The sequence below is a fragment of the Panthera uncia genome, chromosome A2, assembly GCF_023721935.1.
Source record: "Panthera uncia isolate 11264 chromosome A2, Puncia_PCG_1.0, whole genome shotgun sequence".
Taxonomy (NCBI): domain Eukaryota; kingdom Metazoa; phylum Chordata; class Mammalia; order Carnivora; family Felidae; genus Panthera; species Panthera uncia.
In genome coordinates, this window is record NC_064816.1 from 151522302 (window position 1) to 151542482 (window position 20181).

The 20181-nt window shown below is 40.7% G+C and overlaps 1 protein-coding gene and 1 long non-coding RNA gene across 2 annotated transcripts; one reads left to right on the top strand and one right to left on the bottom strand.

Moving 5' to 3' along the window:
* The first annotated feature begins 908 nt into the window (after positions 1-908).
* On the top strand, positions 909-2267 carry TAS2R60 (taste 2 receptor member 60). Its single transcript, XM_049642011.1, is given in 6 exon segments — positions 909-1116; positions 1119-1331; positions 1334-1363; positions 1366-1524; positions 1527-1574; positions 1577-2267. Coding segments are annotated over 6 exon segments (927 nt in total). The 3' UTR covers positions 1846-2267.
* A 5716-nt stretch (positions 2268-7983) lies between these two features.
* LOC125930264 (uncharacterized) lies at positions 7984-15667 on the bottom strand. The gene is made up of 3 exons (XR_007460118.1): positions 15504-15667; positions 8461-8626; positions 7984-8278 (listed from the first exon to the last, which is right to left on the bottom strand). It is a non-coding gene; the product is annotated as an uncharacterized LOC125930264 (long non-coding RNA).
* Between the last annotated feature and the right edge of the window lie 4514 nt (positions 15668-20181).

Genomic DNA, 20181 nt, shown 5'->3' on the forward strand with positions numbered 1-20181 from the left:
TCTGTGTCTCCCTCTCTCTCTGCTCCTCCCCTGTTCATACTCTGTCTCTCTCTGTCTCAAAAATAAATAAACGTTAAAAAAAATTAAAAAAAAAAAACAAAAAAAAAGAATAGATGACACTTTTTGCATCTTACAGATGGTGAAATTGAGGCTCAGAGGGGTTAACACCATACTCAGTAACTCATGGTGGGGTGGGGGGGCTTGTACCAGTTCCTGCCTTGGTGCCTTATCCAGGATTCTTTCTGCCACATCCCATTCGTTTCATTGCTATCCTGGTAGGGGTTCTCTCATGAAATGCCACTTTAAAGGTCACATTATAAAATGTTGTAACAAAAAAGTCACCTGCCTGATAGTATATAATTGTCTGCTATGTTCTTTTTGATACTGATGTTCACCACAAGTTCTAGGACTTGGACCTCTTTTGGTAGAGGTTTAGCTCATTTTTTGGTCTGTCGGGAGGGTATTCCGAAAGCACCTACTTCATAGGGTCACAGTGGGAACTAGCACGATGGAAAACATTTAGAAAAATGCCTGGAATGAACAGCCAGTTGATGGATGTGAGCTCTGATGGTCGTTAGGTGTTAGCTTAGAGAAGTAGAACTTTCTGTGTAAGGGATGCTAAATGCAAGTGCCTGCCTGATATAGTGTTCATGCCAGTGTTGACATGGGCAGAGAGTGGGCAGAAGAGGGGCAGGCAAGTTCAGGGGCAGGCAGGGGGACTTTTGACACTGAGCCTTAGCAATATTTGCATCTGTTTTGAGAAGAAGAAACCTCTTTACCCTCAAGAGATAACCTGTGTCCTCTACACTTGGGGGCAGCTAGAGGGGTAAACATGATGTAGGAGCTTCCAGAACCACCCAACAGGAATAGACCTCGAAGTCTTGGGACCCATCTAGTGCACAGGAGAGATGAATGGAGATGACATGATTCCAGGATCTCCAGTGACTGATAAGAGAGCCATCATCTTGGCTATCGTTTTATTATTTTTGTGCCTGGTGGCAGCAGTGAGCAATGGCTTCATCACTGCAGCTCTGGACGTGGAGTGGTTGCTACAGAGAACACTGTTACCTTGTGATAAATTATTAGTCAGCCTGGGGGCCTCTTGCCTCTGTCTGCAGTGGGTGTGATGAGGAGGACCATTTATATTTTCCTGTATCCAGAGGCCTTCCCATCCAACCTTGTACTGCAGTTCCTAGCCTTCTGGCGGGACTGGCCATCTTACGATTCTCCACCTACCTAGCTCAGTGTCTTCCATTGCATGAAAATTGCAACCTTCACCCTCCCCATCTTCCTCTGGCTAAAATAGAAGGTGTCTGGGTTGGTTGCATGGATGCTGTAGGGCTCTCCAACTTGAGCACCATCTTATTTTCATAGGCAACCAGAGCTTGTAACAGTACTTTGTAAGGAGAAGGTTGCAATCTGGGAATGCCATTGAGAATACCGTGAGACCATATGAGAAATTCTACTTCTTCTGTTTAAAACTTGTTAGCTGGACAGTCGTTACTGCTGTCTTCCTTTTCGACATGGTTTGGTCATGTCTCTGGAAAGACACACTAAGAAGGTCTGCCTGTCCAATGTGGCTTTTGTGAGCCCAGGGCCCAGGTGCACAACCAGGTTCTCCTGGCTCTCATGTCCTTTTCCGTCCTCTCCACCTCCTGTTTTCTGTCACTGGTGCTCAATGCTGCAGGTGTTTTTCCATTTTGGGACCCTAGCTACTGGGTGTGGCAGGCAGTGATTTATCTGTGCTCAGCAGTCCCCATCACTGCACTTGAGCAACCCCCGGCCGAGAGGTGTGGTGGAGAGGGGCTGCTGTGCAGGGTGCTGGGCATCGTGAGTTGTAATTGATGAAAAACCTCAGAGACACTAAGGCAGAGGGCATGGTGCAATGGGACATGGCTTCTTTAAATCCCTTTGCCACTTTTAATGTTCCTTTCCTCTCTGCTACGTTTCACGAGGAGAATGACTTCTATGAAATAGGATTTCAAGGTGGGATCGAAGGTCCTGAGATAATGGGGTAGCGTCACTGATGTACAACCCAGCAAGTCTGTGGCCAAGGCAGCTGTGTTCCCTGTGGGGCTTGATGTGGCTAGAGTCAGGAAACTTTTACTTTCCCTGTGATCGGTCTCTTGGAGGGTAAAATTATCCTTCTGGAGACTGGATGCGAGGATCCTGATGCACCATTCAATTTTTATCTGTTGAGTCAGACTGGAGAAGATATCTGGAACCTCAGTTTTCCTCTGGCTTCATGCTGTAAACCACCTTTTCTTTTCTTTTCTTTTCTTTCCTTGTCTTGTCTTTTCTTTTCTTTTCTTTTCTTTCCTTGTCTTTTTTCTTTCCTTTTCTTCCTCCTCCCTCTTCTTTTTTCTTTTCTTTTCTTTTCTTTTCTTTTCTTTTCTTTCCTTTTCTTTTTTCTTTTTTCTTTTCTTTCTTTCCTTTCCTTTTCCTTTTCCTTTCTCTTTTCTTTCATCACTTAACTGTTTTCCAGCCATCTACTGCAGTGAAGTCTTCCTCCTTCTGTGCAAGAGTTTCTCATGTCTGAACTCTCTTCACAGAGCGTGGGTCTGGTTGTGCCTGTGTTTGGCAGTATGTGTTATCTAGGATTTGTATGTTTGCAGATGACCTTTGGAGATCCCTGTGAAAGTTAGGGGGTCATGCTTTATATATTGCTTATGTTCTCCACAGTGGCCTATTCTGTTAGTCTGTTTCATAAATGTTAAGGTCCATGAACCCAGATGTGACTTTTGTTTATGCTGATATTGGGACCTTCTGAAATTTTTGACTTGGGAAGGTTCATCTATAGCTATATGACAAGATTTAAGAAGAAAAGACTTGGGTTTGGTTTGGTGAAGAATGCAGGCTGCTTTTCTGCCTTCCATAGATCTTTTTAAACCTTCCTTAAGCTCAGTTACCTCTTGAACCATTCAAAGTAAGGTCCCTAGCCTTCCCTCTATTGGCTTTATTTGATTTTTAAGGTTTATTTATTTTGAGAGAGAGAGAGAGAGAGAGAGAGAGAGAAAGAGAGAGAGAATGGATCCCAAACAGGTTCTCCAAGCTCAGCGCAGAGCCTGACACAGGGCTTGAACTCATGAACCATGAGATCATGACATGAGCTGAAATTGGACCCTTAACCACCGGATAGTACCATGAACATTTCAAACTTAGCAAGTCCACAGTGGATGTCCTTTCTCTCCTCTTCGTCTTCCTTCCCCACCCCCCCCACCAGCCCCCTCTACTGCTCAGCTGGATCTATTTTTTCTATTATTTATGTCCAGTACACCAGGCTTACCACCTCTGAGATAATTTTCTCTCCCCATCTCTGCTGAGCCCTTGAGTCTAATCAGCAGCTTATCTCCAGTTGCTACTTCTGCAAAGTCTCTATTATCTGTCCCTTCCTTCCCATTCCCATGGATTCTATTATTGATTAGACTGTCCTCCTCTCTCACCTGCGCTGCTAAAATTTCCTCTTCACCTCTTGGTCCATTACACTCTCCCTTCCCCCCCATCCCAGTCAAAACTACCATTGCCAGATTCATCTCTTGAAGGCATAATTAACCATTTCCACCCACACTCACCGCCTCTCAGTGCCTAGACATGAAGCACAGGGTCCCCAAACCTGGCATTCACGGACCTCCACAATATGGCAATAATTTTATCTTCCTTTGTGTTGATTCTACGAGAATTCTGTTTTGTCGAAAAATCGAGATTTTCATTGTTTCCAACATACCTGGAGTTCCCTCCCTGATGTACTGAAAGGTGATCTCTTATCCCCACATCTACCTGTGAAAATCCTATTTAATTTTTTCCCCCTATTTAACCTTTAAAGGTTAATTCCAATGACTTCTCTTCCGGGAAGCTTTTCTGGTTTACTACCTCCCAGGTTTTGATCTCTCTGACCTTTGAGGACATATTACTCAGTTGTGACATGAATTCTGTTCTGTGGTGGTATGATCTGTATTCATATTTTATACTCCCTAGTATATTAAAAATTACTTTTTAATGTGTATTTTGTTTTGAGAGAGAAAGTGAGCGAGCCGGGGAGGGGCAGAGAGAGAGAGGGAGACACAGAATCTGAAGCAGGCTTCAGGCTCTGAGCCTGACATAGGGCTCGAATTCATGAACCTTGAGATCATTACATGAGCTGAAATTGGCCACTTAACTGACTGAGCCACCCAGGCACCCCGTCTCCCCAGTATGTTTTAAAGTTTTTGAAAGCATGGCTGCCTTACACTTTTCTATGTGTTCCTTGAAGCACTTATAAATACTTGATACACTGAACGGAATAATTCTCTTGCACCTGGACCCAGCCCTAAGCACATGGATTTTTGTCTGTACATTTATCTCTGGGCTACCTACTACATTTTAATACTGATGTTTGAGCTGTATTTCCTTCACTATCTGGCCATCTCATTTTTGGAGGTCAGCCTTATATTCTGTTTCTCTTTGACCAATGCACAGTGTAGAAATAATAAATGAGTAGGTGAGAGAGTAAGATATGCCTGATTTTGTGATGCCTTTACTTTGCTTTTTTCTTGTACATTTACATGTTGCTAAGCAACCGTGAATGACTAGCTTAGCGCCTTCCTATGGGAATCTCAGTGAAGTGCCACTTGTCTTTGTTACTGACCCAGTGTCTCTTTCCAGAGAGCCTTGTATAAGCTAATCTTTGTTCCTTCCTCTTTTCACATGTTAGCTAGGAGAACAGAACATCTACCAGAATCTGACTGATCTCCCCACGGGGACTAGTTCCCCTGGAGCTTGAACACACAGGGAAACATTAAAAGAGTAGCAGTTTGTTGTATTTTTAAAATGCATAGTTATCTTATTATTATCATCAACTTTTGCCTATAGTCTAATTTCATCCTGCATTATGCTGATATTAATAGCAATCATTTATGAATGCCTATTTATTTTATTAATTAACTTATTTTTTGATTTACATCCAAGTTAGTTAACATATAGTGCAACAATGATTTCAGGAGTAGATTCCTTACTGCCCATTATCCATTTAGCCCATCCCCCCTCCCACCACCCCTCCAGCAACCCTCTGTTTGTTCTCTATATTTTAAAGAGTCTCTTATGTTTTGTCTCCCTCCCTGTTTTTATGTTATTTTTGCTTCCCTTCCCTTATGTTAGTCTGTTCTATATCTTAAATTCCTCATATAAGTGAAGTCATATTATATTTTTCTTTCTCTGACTGATTTCGCTTAGCATAATACCCTCCAGTTCCATCCACATAGTTGCAAATGGCAAGATTTCATTCTGTTTGATTGCCAAGTAATACTCCATTGTATATATATACCACATCTTCTTTATCCATTCATCCGTCGAGGGACATTGGGGCTCTTTCCATACTTTGGCTATGGTCAGTAGCACTGCTATAATCTTTGGGGTGCATGTGCCCCTTTGAAACAGCACACCTGTATCCCTTGGATAAATATCTAATAGTGCAATTGCTGGGTCGTAGGGTAGTTCTATTTTTAATTTTCTGAGGAACCTCCATACTGTTTTCCAGAGTGGCTGCACCAGCTTGCATTCCCACCAACAATGCAAAAGAGATCCTCTTTCTCCGCATCTTTGCCAGCATCTGTTGTTGCCTGAGTTGTTAATGTTAGCCATTCTGACAGGTGTGAGGTGGTATCTCATTGTGGTTTTGGTTTGTATTTCCCTGATGATGAGTGATGTTGAACATTTTTTCATGTGTCTGTTAGCCATCTGGATGTCTTCTTTGGAAAATGTTCATGTCTTTGGCCCATTTCTTATGGATTATTTGTTTTTTGGGTGTTGAGTTTGATAAGTTCTTTATAGATTTTGGATAGTAACCATTTATCTGATATGTCATTTGCAAATATAATCTCCCATTCCATCGGTTGCCTTTTAGTTTTGCTGGTTGTTTCCTTTGCTGTACAGAAGCTTTTTATTTTGATGCGGTCCCAGTAGTTCATTTTTGCCTTTGTTTCCCTTGCCTCCAGAGACGTGTTGAGTAGGAAGTTGCTGCGGCTGAGGTCAAAGAGGTTTTTGTCTGCTTTCTCCTTCAGGATTTTGATGGCTTTAAGTCTTTCATCCATTTTGAGTTTTTTTTTTTTTTTTTCTCCTGTGTGTGTGTGTGGTGTAAGAAAGTGGTCCAGGTTCATTCTTCTGCATGTCGTTGTCCAGTTTTCCCAGCACCATTTGCTGAAGAGACTGTCCTTATTCCATTGGTTATTCTTTCCTGCTTTGTTAAAGATTAGTTGGCCATACGTTTGTGGGTCCATTTCTGGGTTCTCTATTCTGTTCCACTGATCTGAGTCTGTTTTTGTGGCAGTACCATACTGTCTTGATGATTATAGCTTTGTAATACATCTTGAAGTTCAGAATTGTGATGCCTCCAGCTTTGGTTTTCTTTTCAAGATTGCTTTGGCTATTTGGGGTCTTTTCTGGTTCCATACAAATTTTAGGATGATTTGTTCTAGCTCTGTGAAGAATGCTGGTGTTACTTTGATAGGCATCGCGCTGAATATGTAGATTGCTTTGGGTAGCATCAGCATTTTAACAATGCCTTACACTCTGTCTCTCTCTCTCAAAAATAAAAATAAACATTAAAAAAAAATAAACTTTTTTAAAAAAATAAACTCTTAAAAACAAGTTTGTTCTTCCAATCCAGGAGCATGGAATATTTTTCCTTTTTTTTGTGTGTCTTCTTCAGTTTCTTTCATAAGCTGTCTATAGTTTTCAGTGTATAGAGTTTTCACTTCTTTGGTTAGGTTTTTTCCTAGGTATTTTATGGTTTTTTGTTATGAATGCCTATTTTTATGTGAGGCATGGGGCTAGAAGATTTATTTACTTCTGTCCTTTATTTAATTCTGAAAACAACACTGCAAAGTAGAAACTGAGGTTTAAAGAAGTTTACTGAGGTCTTGTGGCTAGTGAATGATGGAACCAGAATACCTCAGTGCTATAGCCTTTAAGATGGTGTGGTATTGATGCAGGGATAGATAAATGCATCAACACATAGTCCAGATAATAGTTACGTGGAAAATTATATATGATAAGGTATCTTAAATTGATGAGGGAAAAAACGGTCATTTCATCATGTTGTAGTATATTGTTACTACAGTTGGATAATTTTTTTGATAATTCAATTTTTCCTGTATTTTATTTCATGAAATACTGCCTTTAAAATCTGCAGACATGTTGACTGTTTTCTTCCCCACCTTTTTGGATGGAATGGTAGAATATGTACATTACCTTCAGCTTTCACAATCCAGAGAAGCTGTTTTCTTAGGCCTTCTTGTTAGTAACTCTTGAAATATCGAGTCGTAATGAAAGTCGTTGGTAAATTTGACTGCAGAACAATTTAAAATTTTTTATGAAAAGATTCTGTAAATGTAGGGATCACTGAAGTGCTTTCAATTTTAAAGGACAAGTGACAGATTTCCAGAAAATGTTTACAAACATTCTTAAAAGATAAAAGCCAGTATCTCTAATATACAAAAGAGCTTCTACAAATCAGTAAGAAAAATAAAAGCAAAGTGATAGAATTGTGGTTAAATGATTAGACATAGATCATACAGATTGTCACATATACATGTGAAAAGCAGCTTATCAGCACTTGCATCATGAAAATGCAAATTAAAACAACAAAAGCCACTAATATAAATACAGCTGCATAAATCAGTGGCTTTCCATTTCTTTCCCTGGAAACCACCTAGAAGAAACAAGACAATTGAAAGAAGACTCTGAAAACTCCCATTTTCAGTGAAGATGAAAGACAGATAGTCCACAGATTTCAAATTGTGTGAAATCACTACCAGTCACAGGTGAGATCAGGTAGAGTCAAGAAAGAAAGTGAAAAGAAGAAGCATGAAGGAAAGTAAGAGGGCCCAGCAGGGGCAGAAATAATATTCCAGCAAAAATACACTTTCTGAAGAAAAGACACACCTTGAAATGCAAAAGACCCTTAGTATGCATGTGTTAGTTATCTGTTCCCGCATAACAAATTATCCTGACACTTAATGGCTTAAAAAACCCTTTATTATAACCTCATAACTTTTGTGGGCCAGGAAGCCAGGCATGTCTCAGCTGTCACAGGCTGCAGTCATCTTCAGGCTCATCTGGTTAGGAGCTACTTCCCAGCAAACCTGTGTGGTTGCTGCAGGATTCGGTTTCTCATGGGTTGTTGGACCAAAGCATCAGGTCCTTCCGAGCTGTTGGCTGGAGGCCTTCACTTCCTTGCCACGTAACCCTCTCTGTAGAGCATCTGACTTCATCAGAGTGAACAGATGACGGTATACCAGAGCATCTGCAGAAGAGAGAGGGCCAGCAAGACAGAAGTCACAGACTTCTGTAACCTAGTTAATTATTCGTTTGTTATTACTCATAAGTGGTAACCAATAGATGTGGTCAAAAGAAACAGAGGACTAAGAGAACTATATAAATTATAAAGGTGAGTACTGGAACAAAAAATATATATACTTTCCTTACAATTAATAGAACCAACAGGGGCACCAGGGCAGGTCAGTTGGTTAAGTGCCTCACTTTGGCTCAGGTCACGGTCTCACGAACCCCACATTGGGCTCTGAATGCTAACAGCGCAGAGCCTGCTTCGGGTCCTCCCTCTCTGCTCCTCCTCTGCTTGCACTCTCCCTGTCTCAAAAATAAAACATTGGAAAAAAATAGAACCACAAACAAAAATGAGGAAACATACAACAAATGCAAATATAATAATCATCCCCTCCCTGTAAACTTTTATAAACAAAACACAGAACATAAAATAATGTGCCAGAATTAAGATGAAACATGTTGGACATGCAATTAAATAACTTTACACTTTACACTTAGAATGGCCTTCAGATCAGCTCAAAAAGCAAAACACAGCTTTGTATTTTTTTTTTTTTTTTAAGGCTTTGGTACTTTTTTTTTTCTGAGTTTATCCTTTATTTTTAGAGGAGAGGGAGGGGCAAAGAGAAAGAGAGAATCCCAAGTACGCTCTGTGCTGTCAGCGAAGAGCCCAACTCGGGGCCCAGTTTCACAAACTGGGAGATCATGACTTGGTCTGAAATCAAGAGTTGGATGCTCAACTGTCTGAGCCACTTAGGCACCCTTATATTTCTAAGATCCATAAAAAAAGTGGAAGTTTGAAAATGAATGAAGAATAATATGTCAGGTAAATGCAAACAAAAGGAATTGATACCTAATATGATCAAATGGGATACCAGGATAAGTCTTTAATGTTAAGAGGTAAAATATAGGGGTGCCTGGGTGGCTCACTCCGTTGAGTGTTTGACCCTTGATTTCAGCTCAGGTCATGATCCCAGTATCATAGGATCGAGCCCCAAGTCGGCCCTGCGTTGAGTGTGGAGCCTGCTTGGGATTCTCTCTCTCTCTCTCTCTCCCTCTCTCCCTCTCTCCCTCTCTCCCTCTCTCCCTCTCTCCCTCTCTCCCTCTCTCCCTCTCTCCCTCTCTTCCTCTCTCCCTCCCTCCCTTCCTCCCCCGCCCCGTCCCTCACTCGTTTGTGCATGCTCTCTCTCTCTCTCTCTCTGTAAAAATGGAAAACAAAAACAAAACAAACAAAAAAGAGGTAAAATACAAATTAAGCTTCATCATATTTAATGAATGTAACATTCTTACAAAACTCAAGAACATTAAAAGAATGAATACTACCACCACCGTTTACATTTGAAGGGTGATAATCTATCAAGAGAAATACATTAGTTATAGACATTGGAAATGGGATGTAAAAATTTGTGTGTGTATAATTTAAAAATCCAAATAATGAATATAAAAACTATAGAACAATAAGAATTTGTAAGGTAGTGGGGTATAAAATAAATATATAGATATTAATATTTTCTCATATACACAAATAGTCACCAATGAGGGGACAGAATGAAAGAAAAGATTCTATTTGCAATAATCACAAAGAGACAAAATGCCCAGAGATAAGTTAAAAAAAAATTTTTTTTAATGTTTCTTTATTTTTGAGAGAGACAGAGACAGAATGCGAGTGGGTTAGGGGCAGAGAGAGGGAGGCACAGAATCTGAAACAGGCTCCAGGCTCTGAGCTGTCAGCACAGAGCCTGATGTGGGGCTCGAACCCACAAGCTGTGAGATCATGACCTGAGCCGAAGTCGACGCTCAACCGACTGAGCCACCCAGGCACCCTGAAATAAGTTTTATATTTACATTTTTTTTAAAGTTTATTTATTCATTAATTTTTTTAATGTTTATTTAGTTTTGAGAGAGAGAGAGAAAGAGAGAGAGAGAGAGCTTTCTAATGGAGAAGAGGGAGAGAGAGGAGACACAGAATGCTAAGCAGGCTCCAGGCTCTGAGCTGTCAGCACAGAGCCCAATGTGGGGCTCGAACTCATGAACCATGATATCATGACCTGAGCCAAAGCTGGATGCTTAACCGACTGAGCCCCCCAGGTGCCCCAGAAGTTTATTCATTTTGAGAGAGAGAGAGAGAGCAAGAGTGCATGCATGAGCATCCACATGGTGGGGGGGGGGGGCAGAGAGAGGGGAAAAGAGAGAATCCCAAGCAGGCTCTGTACTGTCAGCACGGAGCCTGACATGGGGCCTGAACTCTGCGAATTGTGAGATCATGACTGGAGTCGAAGTGAAGAGTTGAACACTTAACTGACTGAGCCACCCAGAGATAAATTTTAAAGAAATGTATAAGATCTACATGAAGGAAGCTTTAAAACACTCAGGAAACCATGGAAGCAGACATGAATCAAAGGAATATAATACCATATTCTTAAATAAGAAGACTCCACACCATAAAGATGTCAGTTACTCTTAAGTTAATTTCTTTTTTTTTTTTTTTTTTTAATTTTTTTTAACGTTTATTTATCTTTGAGACAGAGAGAGACAGAGCATGAACAGGGGAGGGGCAGAGAGAGGGAAACACAGAATCGGAAACAGGCTCCAGGCTCTGAGCTGTCAGCACAGAGCCCGACGCGGGGCTCGAACTCACGGACTGTGAGATCATGACCTGAGCCGAAGTCGGACGCTCAACCGACCAAGCCACCCAGGCGCCCCTTAAGTTAATTTCTTAATTTGATGTTAGACCTATAAAAATGCCAACTTACTGCCTCTTTTTAAACCTATAAAAATAAGATTAACATATTCAAAGGTTATTATGGAAGTTGGAAGAAGCCAAAAAAGAAAACAGTGATGATAGACAAGCTCTATCATTCACTGAACTACAGCATGAACCTTGAAATGTAAGTGTTTGTGGCTGTATCCCAGTAGAATTAGTCTAGAAAACAAATACATACAATATAGGAATTTAGTCTAAATTCCAGAGTACAAATAAAAGTAATAGATCAGAAGAAAATGGATTACTCAGTAACTGATACTGAGATGATAACAGGCTAGCCATCTGAAAAAAATTAAGGTGTTGCCATACCTCAAGCCGTATACCAGGATGAAGTCCAAATGGATCAAATGTTTTAATGTTAAAAATGAAACAATACAACTACTAGAAAAAAAAATGGGAAGATGAGGGTTTTTTTTTTTTTTTTTTTAAACCTTGGGGTGGGTATGGAGTGCTCACTTCGGCAGCACATATACTAAAACCTTGGGGTGTGGAAAATATTTTAAACTGATTGATTGATTAAACTTTTTTAAATTCTCCATGGTAAAAGTCTATAAGAAATTTACCAAAAATACAACAAGCTGGGAAAATATCTGCATTCATAATGAAAGTTTAATCTCTAAAACACAAAGAGCTCTTAGAAATGATGGGGAAAAGATCAACAACCCCCCCCGCCCCCCCCCCCCCAAAAAAAGAGAACAGGCAAATACTATGAATATGTAATTCACAGAAAAGGAGAAACACAGATGTTTCTTAAACACAGGAAAGATAGTCTCATTCATAATAAGAAATACAGATCAAAACCAGCTGAGATAACCATTTTTTGGATCTCTATTTGGGAAAACTCCTGAACATTGAAACCACTTTTTTACCAGATTATTGGGGAAATATGTTCTCTCTACATTGTTGGTGGTAGTATAGATTAGTACAATTTCTATGGCAGGCAATTTGGCAATATTTGTCAGATTTACAAGTGCATGCACCCTTTGATCCAGCGATGCTCCCTAGGACTTTGGGGTGCATCGCACCTTCTCACTGGTCACAATTTGTGTCTTACCCTGCTGGGCCTGCTGGGCCTTGAGTCTGGTTATAGGTCTGGAAGCAGTGAGGGGAGGTGGGGATCTTTAGTAGGATCAGCATTGCCTTGCAAGGAAGCTACTAGAGGGGAGCCCATTGTGGCGTCTGCAAGAAAGGGGTGACTGACTTCCTCAGTTAAGGGAGGAAGAGTTGCCTCTATTGATAAAAAGGTTTGACAGAATTTAGGGATCTATATTTCTAGCAGTTTACACTCCAGATCTCCCCATAATATCAAACCAAGTCTAGATTAATCCCCAAATCACTTGGTATTTTTTGGTCTAGTTTTGTCTCCTGCCCTATCTTGTGTTTCTTAATTCCCTACAGGTTTCTCCGGAAAGCAGTCCTTGAAAAATCACTTGCATAAGAACCCCCTGCAGGCTCTGCTTCCAGAGAGCTTGGTCTAAGTGGTCTGCTCTTCAGACTGTATCTCTGATCCACATTGTATATTCCTTCTTGAGACATCCACATGGATGTCTAATAGGCATTTCAAACTTACAGTATCCAAAGCTGAGCTCCTGATATTTTTCTACTTCAACATACTGCTCTCACCACTTCCCCCCCCGCCCTGTTTCAGCGGATGGCAACTCCATTCTTCCAGTTGCTCTGGACAAAGCTTCTTGCATTTCACGCACAATCACTCAGCAACCCTGATGTCACACTATTTGACCGGGTGCTCAATCGATGTTTAGATCAACTGCTTCTGGGTTGGGATTTCATAGGTAGCAAAGCAGCTCCTCCTTGACTACAATCTGTTGAAAGTTGGCCTCTGACACAAGGGTTTGAAAAAATCAGGGTTAGACTTGTTGACAGCTTTCGAAATGAATCTGTGATTCCACCATTTATCGCCACCTCCACAGCCTCTGCTCTGGTGCAAGGCACGATCACGTCTTGCTTGGATTGCTGCCTCGGCCTCCTAACTGGTTTCACAACTTTTACTCTCAATTTGCCTTTCATCTGTATTCAGCATGGCAGCTAGCAGGATCCTTTAAAAATAGAAGTCACGTCACATCACGTTTCTTTCAAAATTCTCCATTTCCTTTTCAACCTCAAGAAAAAGCCTAAGTTTTCATAATGAGTTAGAATGCCCTTTAGGAGTTTGTTTGGTATGATAGTCGCCTCTGCTATTCCGCCCCCCTCTCACACTGCTCTGGTCACTTTGGCGTCCCTGGTGTTCCTTAAATAAGCCCTGCATACACCTTCCTCAGAGCCTGTGCATTTGTGACCTCTTTGCTTGGAATGTTCTACCCCAGATATTGGCATGGCTCACTCCCTCACTGCTTCAGGCATCGTCATCTCCACTGTAAACTGCTGTCCTCCGTGCCACCATTCCCTGCCCTGCTTTGTCTCCTCAGCATTATCACTGTCTATTTTTCTTATATATATCATGTGTTTTCCTCACAACCATATAAACTCCACAAGGACAGGAATTTTTATCTGTTTTGTTCCCCCCTGGCAAGAGGTAGTCACTCAGTAAGTATTTGTGGAAGCCATGAAAGCATTATCTTATTATAACGAACTACATTAATGAATGCAAAGATTCATCACTTTTATGCCTGTAGAAATATCTATGGCTGTTGGAAACTGGATCAGCAATGAACATTTTCTTATCAATTCAGTCCACTTCGGTGATTTTTGCTGGCTAATACAACAGCTAGCCTTCACATTTTCTACAGTTGTTAGTAGAGAGAGCTGATTGCTGCCAGGATTCTTTGACATTTGAACAAGAACTTATTGAACATCTAGATATGGAAATCTAAGTATTTATCTCCCAGCTAAGAGCATTGGGGGTATGGAAGTAGAATCTAAGCATTCAGGAAATCTACCCGGTAATATACACACTCTATTTACGGGAATACGAAACACTTAAGAGCTAAAGTGACCGTTATCAAGTACTGCTAGTTCATATTTGACCTTGGTACTGAGAGAATTCTAAGATGGAAATGAATCAGACACCGTTGTCCAGCATTATCTATGTATAATGTTTTGCTGCAAATTTTCTGTGTCTCAAATACATCAGATGTTGGGCAGTTTCCATCTATCTTTGATCACAGTGTTTGTTTTTGACATTTCTTAGTGTCATTGATGGTCTCCTATTCTGAATTCCTATGGACTTATGGCCTGTACTGATGGTTCACTCAGGTAAAGAGGAATAATCTCAAGATTTTAAAAAGTCACAAGAACGAGGGCTCGTGTGGGAGGAGAGCTGGGAGGGAACCGAACCTTTGAAATCAGGTCAGAATCACGTAGCAGGGAGTGAGCCAGGACGTGGCTGCTCACGCAGCTGGCCTCTGGCACAGGCTTGTAATGAATCTGAGTTCCAGTGGTTTGGATGGTCGGCCTTGGTAACAGATAAAAGCTTTGGAAACTGGGCTTTAGCAGTCAGCAGCTGAACGTATTTTGAATTTTAGTAAGCTGAGCTGACATGTCTTTTAACTATAAATAATACGAATTCTGAACTACAGTGATGGAAACCCAAGGTTTGGGTGGCCGAGACCTATGGGGGTGGCAGTGTTTTTTAAGGACTCTTATTTCTCTTCCAGTAAAAATAAAACATTTTTTAGAAGACGTTGAATAAACTGTTTAAGGTACAATATCCAGTATCCATTCTCTATATTGCTCAAGATTTTTTTTTTTTTAATGAGAAACCACTCCTTTGTCATTAGATGATTATATCACTTACATCAGATCTAAAGTACAGTGGGTTTTTTTTTTTAAAGTTTATTTAAGTAATCTTTTTAGTTTTTTTTTTTAAGTTTATTTATTTTGGGGCATCTGGGTGGCTCAGTCGATTAAGTGTCCGACTTCAGCTCAGGTCATGATCTCACAGTTTGAGTTTGAGCCCTACGTTAGACTCTGTGCTGACACCTCAGAGCCTGGATCCTGCTTCAGATTCTGTCTCCCTCTCTCTCTGCCTTTTCTCTGCTTGTGCTCTGTTTCTCTCTCTCTCTCTCTCTCTCAAAAATAAGACATTAAAAACTTTTTTTAAAAAGTTTAAGTTTATTTATTTTGAAAGAAAGAGAGGGAGAGAGAGAATCCCAAACAGGCTCCACTCAGCTTGGAGCCCAACATGGGGCTCAATCTCATGACCATGAGATTACCATCTGAGCCAAAATCAAGAGTGGGACACTTACTGACTGTGCCACCCAGGTGCCCCTAAGTAATCTCTTTTTAAAGGTTATTGATTTAAGTAATCACTATATCAGCGGGGTTCTTGAACTCATGACCCTGCGATCAACAGCCACACCCTCGCTCTTCTGACTGAGCCAGCCAGGCGCCCCTAAAGTGCAGTAGTTTTGAGAGCAATATAGATTTCTGTCTCCAAGAGGGACTATAGTTTCCTGTATCCTACCAGATTAGGACTGAAGTTGGTGGCTTCCTGTCCTATTGACAAACTCCTTGGATGTACTGCCCTGTGGGTCATCACCAGCAGTAGGATCCATTCAATCTTGTAGGGGTCAGATGTAAGGGGACTGCTGTCCTTACTGCTGAAAAGTTGCAAATGGAGAAGGAAAACAGCTGGTCCAAAGGCTTAGAATTGGAAAACATTTAGGTTCTATCTCCTTTGTCCTGTCATAGAGAAATCCATAAGGAAGCTGGCGATAGCTGCACTTCTCAAATTAAAGCTAATGACTGTATTTATGTGAGTCAGTAACCTGAGTCATGTTACTTGTTTTTGAAATCTTTTGTTACGTGTGTTATTGCAGCTGAGTTGTTACTAATCTGTTGTTTTTTGGGAAAATAATCGCCAACTCTTAGTAGTAAGACCAGACTTTCAGGGCTCCGGCGAATAAGACTGAGAACACCTTTGTATGTACAACATACATGTTTCTTCTCAGCATTTCCAAGGTAGACACAAACATTATTGGTTTTGTTGTCATAGAATTTATATTGTCTTGCTAACTCAGTCTCCTGAAATAACCCAAAAGTTGAAAGTATCTGTAACAAAATATGTCAGTAATGCAATTTGTAGAAGGATGACACATGAAGATGACTTTAAAAAGGAAAACAACCAAGCTCATTCATTCAGCAAATATTTCCTTAATGCCCACTATGTGGGAGATGTGGGGGCTGGAGAAGACACAGTCTTTGTTCTTTAAAAGAACAACGTACTTTTCTATTAGATCAAGTGCAATGTCTGAAATTGAAGCATGTATATAAAAGATGAGGCCCTTATACTGTGTCCAGAAAATATGCTTTGAGAAAATACTTTATTGTGGTGAAAATACACATAACAAAGTTTACCATTTCAGCCTTTGTAAAGTGTACATTTCTGTGGCATTAAGTACATTCACATTGTTATGCGGTCATCCCCACCATCTGTCAGCAGAACTCTTCATCCTCTCCAATTGAAACTCTATCCCTTACATGAAAATGTCCCATTCTCCACGCCTCCTCCCTCCCCAGCCCCTGGCAACCACTATTCTACTTTTCATCTTTATGAATTGGACTATTTGGGGTACCTCACTTAAGTGAAATCACACATTACTTGCCCTTTTGCGTCTGACTTATTTCACTTAGCATAATGTCTTCCAAGATTCATCCACGTTGTAGCAGATATCTTTGTGAAGGCAAAATAATATTTCATTGTCTGTCTATGCCACATTTTATTTATCTATTTCACTTATTTATTTGTTTGTTGATGGATACTTGGGTTGCTTCCACATTTTGGCTTTTGTGAATAATGCTGCAGTGAATGTAGATGTACAAATATCTGTTTCAGACCGAGCAGATGTGTTTTAGAATCTGAATGTGAGGAAGAGTCACTGAGGCACATCGAATTAAAGTATTTTTAGGTGTGGGCACCTGGGTGGCTCAGTTGGTTAAGCGTCTGACTCTTGATTTTGGCACAAGTCATGATCTCAGGGTTCCTGAGAGAGCCCTGCGTTGGGCTCTTCTTGGGTTTCTCTCTCTCCCTGTCTGTGCCCCTACCCTGCTCTCTCCCTCCCTCAAAATAAATAAATAAAACAAACAAACAAAAAAAGTACAGGTACTGATGTGTAAAAGAATCAGAAACTTTGTAGCATATTCTTTTTTTTAACTAGAGCCGTGAAAGACACACACATTGCAAAGTATCTTTGCCATGGAGAATGTGACATCCTTCTTCAGCTATGGATATTCAGATGTTGTGGAACCATAGCTTAGAACACACTCCCCTCTGGAGTGCACATCAGAAGCTCTAATTCTCTCACGTCAAGAATGGCTTTAAAAGCACAGAGCTCAAGGCAGTCTCTACCCTAAAATCAATAGCTTACTTCCTTGGGTAAAACTAAATTAAACCTTGATATGTTTTCCACTGCTTACCTGTGCTATCTATTCATGCTACTTTGCTTCATTTAGACCTTGGACTTCAACTTCTGCATAGGTTCTGTCTTGTAGAGACATCTGGAAAGTGAATTGATTTTGCAAGGAGGACTCTGCTGGCCTGCTCTATCCAGTTTGGTCTAGCCCTGCGGTTGCTGTTTTTGACTTGCTCTTCGGCTCACAATACTGGTCTCTTTTAGCCTTGTGCTTGCTTTTGGCAGCATCATACTTTAGGGACCACTGTGGATTCCATCCGAGTCTTTCCTGGCCAACCTGGTGGTGCAGCAACTGGTGACCCAGCCCTGAGAAGTGAATTTGCCAAAGCCTCAAAGAAAGTTCTTTTCTCGGGGCGCCTGGGTGGCGCAGTCGGTTAAGCGTCCGACTTCAGCCAGGTCACGATCTTGCGGTCCGTGAGTTCGAGCCCCGCGTCAGGCTCTGGGCTGATGGCTCAGAGCCTGGAGCCTGTTTCCGATTCTGTGTCTCCCTCTCTCTCTGCCCCTCCCCCATTCATGCTCTGTCTCTCTCTGTCCCAAAAATAAATAAAAAACGTTGAAAAAAAAAAAATTTAAAAAAAAAAAAAAAAAAAGAAAGTTCTTTTCTCTTGCTCTGACTTGACATTTGTGAATGGTTGCCATGAATTTAGGGAATCCGGTGGAGTCAGAACCTGGGAATTTGGAATAGGCTTTCCAGGAGTCCTAATCACAGGGTACTGTCCACCTAATCACTGATTCCCAAGGTACGAGTGAGGACCGAACACTAACACTGTGTTCATGCCCCACACCCTGTGTCCTACTACAGACTCTCTTCCTGATGGAGATTTGGGTAGTAGAAGGTATTAAGATTCCAATTTTGGTCTCTAGCATGGAAATTAAGAATCTTCCAAGGCATGAAACCTCTGATGGTGACAGTTAACTCAATGACATAAGGGCTCTGGGAGAACATGGTGCAGGGTCTTCGAGTGAAGATCTGAATTTAAGAATTCGTTCTTTTCTGCCTCTGTGTTGTGGCCTTGGGAAAGTCAGTTACCTTCCCGGGGTCTCAGTTTCCTTATCTGTAGGAAAGAAGAGGGTGTGATCTTTGGCTTGTGATGGTGGCAGTTGGATGGTAGCACTGGTGTTGATGGTGGTGGTACATGTTTGCAGGGGAGGGGCGGGACAGAGGTACTGAAAGCGTTAGTTGGACCGATTAACTAAATGCTTAACGTTTATACAGAAGATTTTCAGGAAAGCAGCAGGGAGAAGTCCTTGGAAGATCAATATACAACTCTGTATAACAGTGGAACCTTGAACACCGTGACCAGTTCTGCCCTGCTGCTCTGCCCTACCTTCCCCTGCCCTATGCCAGGTCAATCAGTTCTTACTGGTCTCAAATCATAGGGTTTTACAGCTGAGCTTAATGTTGGAGATGAAGCAGAGTTATTTAGCCTTCCTTACTTTGATCACAAATGATTTATTAGTTTCAAACTTTAAATGTTCTTTTTTGATAATATCTGATTATTGCAGGGACTTGAAAGTTATAGAATATTATAAAGAAGTTTAATAATCACTCATACTTTCGTTATCTGGAGAATAATTATCATTAACACTCATTATTCCTTCTAGATATTTTTCCTCACATAGAATTGTATTTATACAAATGTATATGTAAAAGTAAATAATGTCAATATTTCAGATATTTAAACAACTTTTTACAAAGTTAGGATAGGGGTGCCTGGGTGACTCAGTCAGTTAAGTGCCTGACTTCAGCTCAGGTCATGATCTCATGGTCCATGAGTTCAAGTCGCACGTTGAGCTCTGTGCTGACAGCTCAGAGCCTGGAGCCTGCTTCCGATTCTGTGTCTCCTTCTCTCCCTGCTTGTCCCCCGCTCTCACTCTGTCTCTGTCTCTCTGTCTCTGTCTCTCTCTCAAAAATAAACACTACAAAAAAACCACAAAAAACAAAGTTAGGATAATAAATTTATATATACATATATATATGTTTTAATTTATATATATTTTTATGTATTATGATTATTTCATCTTTTTGCCATGGCAGACATAAAGAAGCCTTTTAATAATTATTGTAAGAGACTGTGAAGTTTTTTTTTTAAATTTGTTTATTTTGAGAGAAGTGTTAGTATGAGTGGGGGAGGGGCAGAGAGGGAGAGAATCCCAAGCAGGTTCCCCGCTATCAGCACAGAGCCTGATGTGGGGCTTGATCCCATGACTGTGAGATCATGACCTGAGCTGAAACTAGGAGTTGGTTGCTTAACTGACTGAGCTACCCAGGCACCCCAAGAGACTATGAAGTTTATGAACAGTAGTAGCTCAATAATGAACAAAATTATTGTTAATTTCTCAGGAAGAATCATCATTTGTTCTCACAGATGGCACTTTTCTAGGATACGCAAATATTTTGTGGAAAGTATGGCATAAAACATGAAAAAACATAAATCTTAGGAATAAAAATATTTGATTCATTAATTTTGCTGAATAATCAAGATTTTATATTCAATCTTAACTGTAATTTTAAATGGAACCATGACACAATAAGCTTGGTGATGTTCCATATTCCACCACAGTGGTGCTTTTCCCCCAGAACCTAGAAGGACAAGGCACAGATTCTGAAGGTTTTATTGCAGGCAGTGTTTTTATATCCTCGCTCATTGTTTCACAGTCTACATTGTGATGACTGTCATTTTAGACATCGTGTTTCCTCTCTTCAAAGAGGGAATCATGGCTCATATC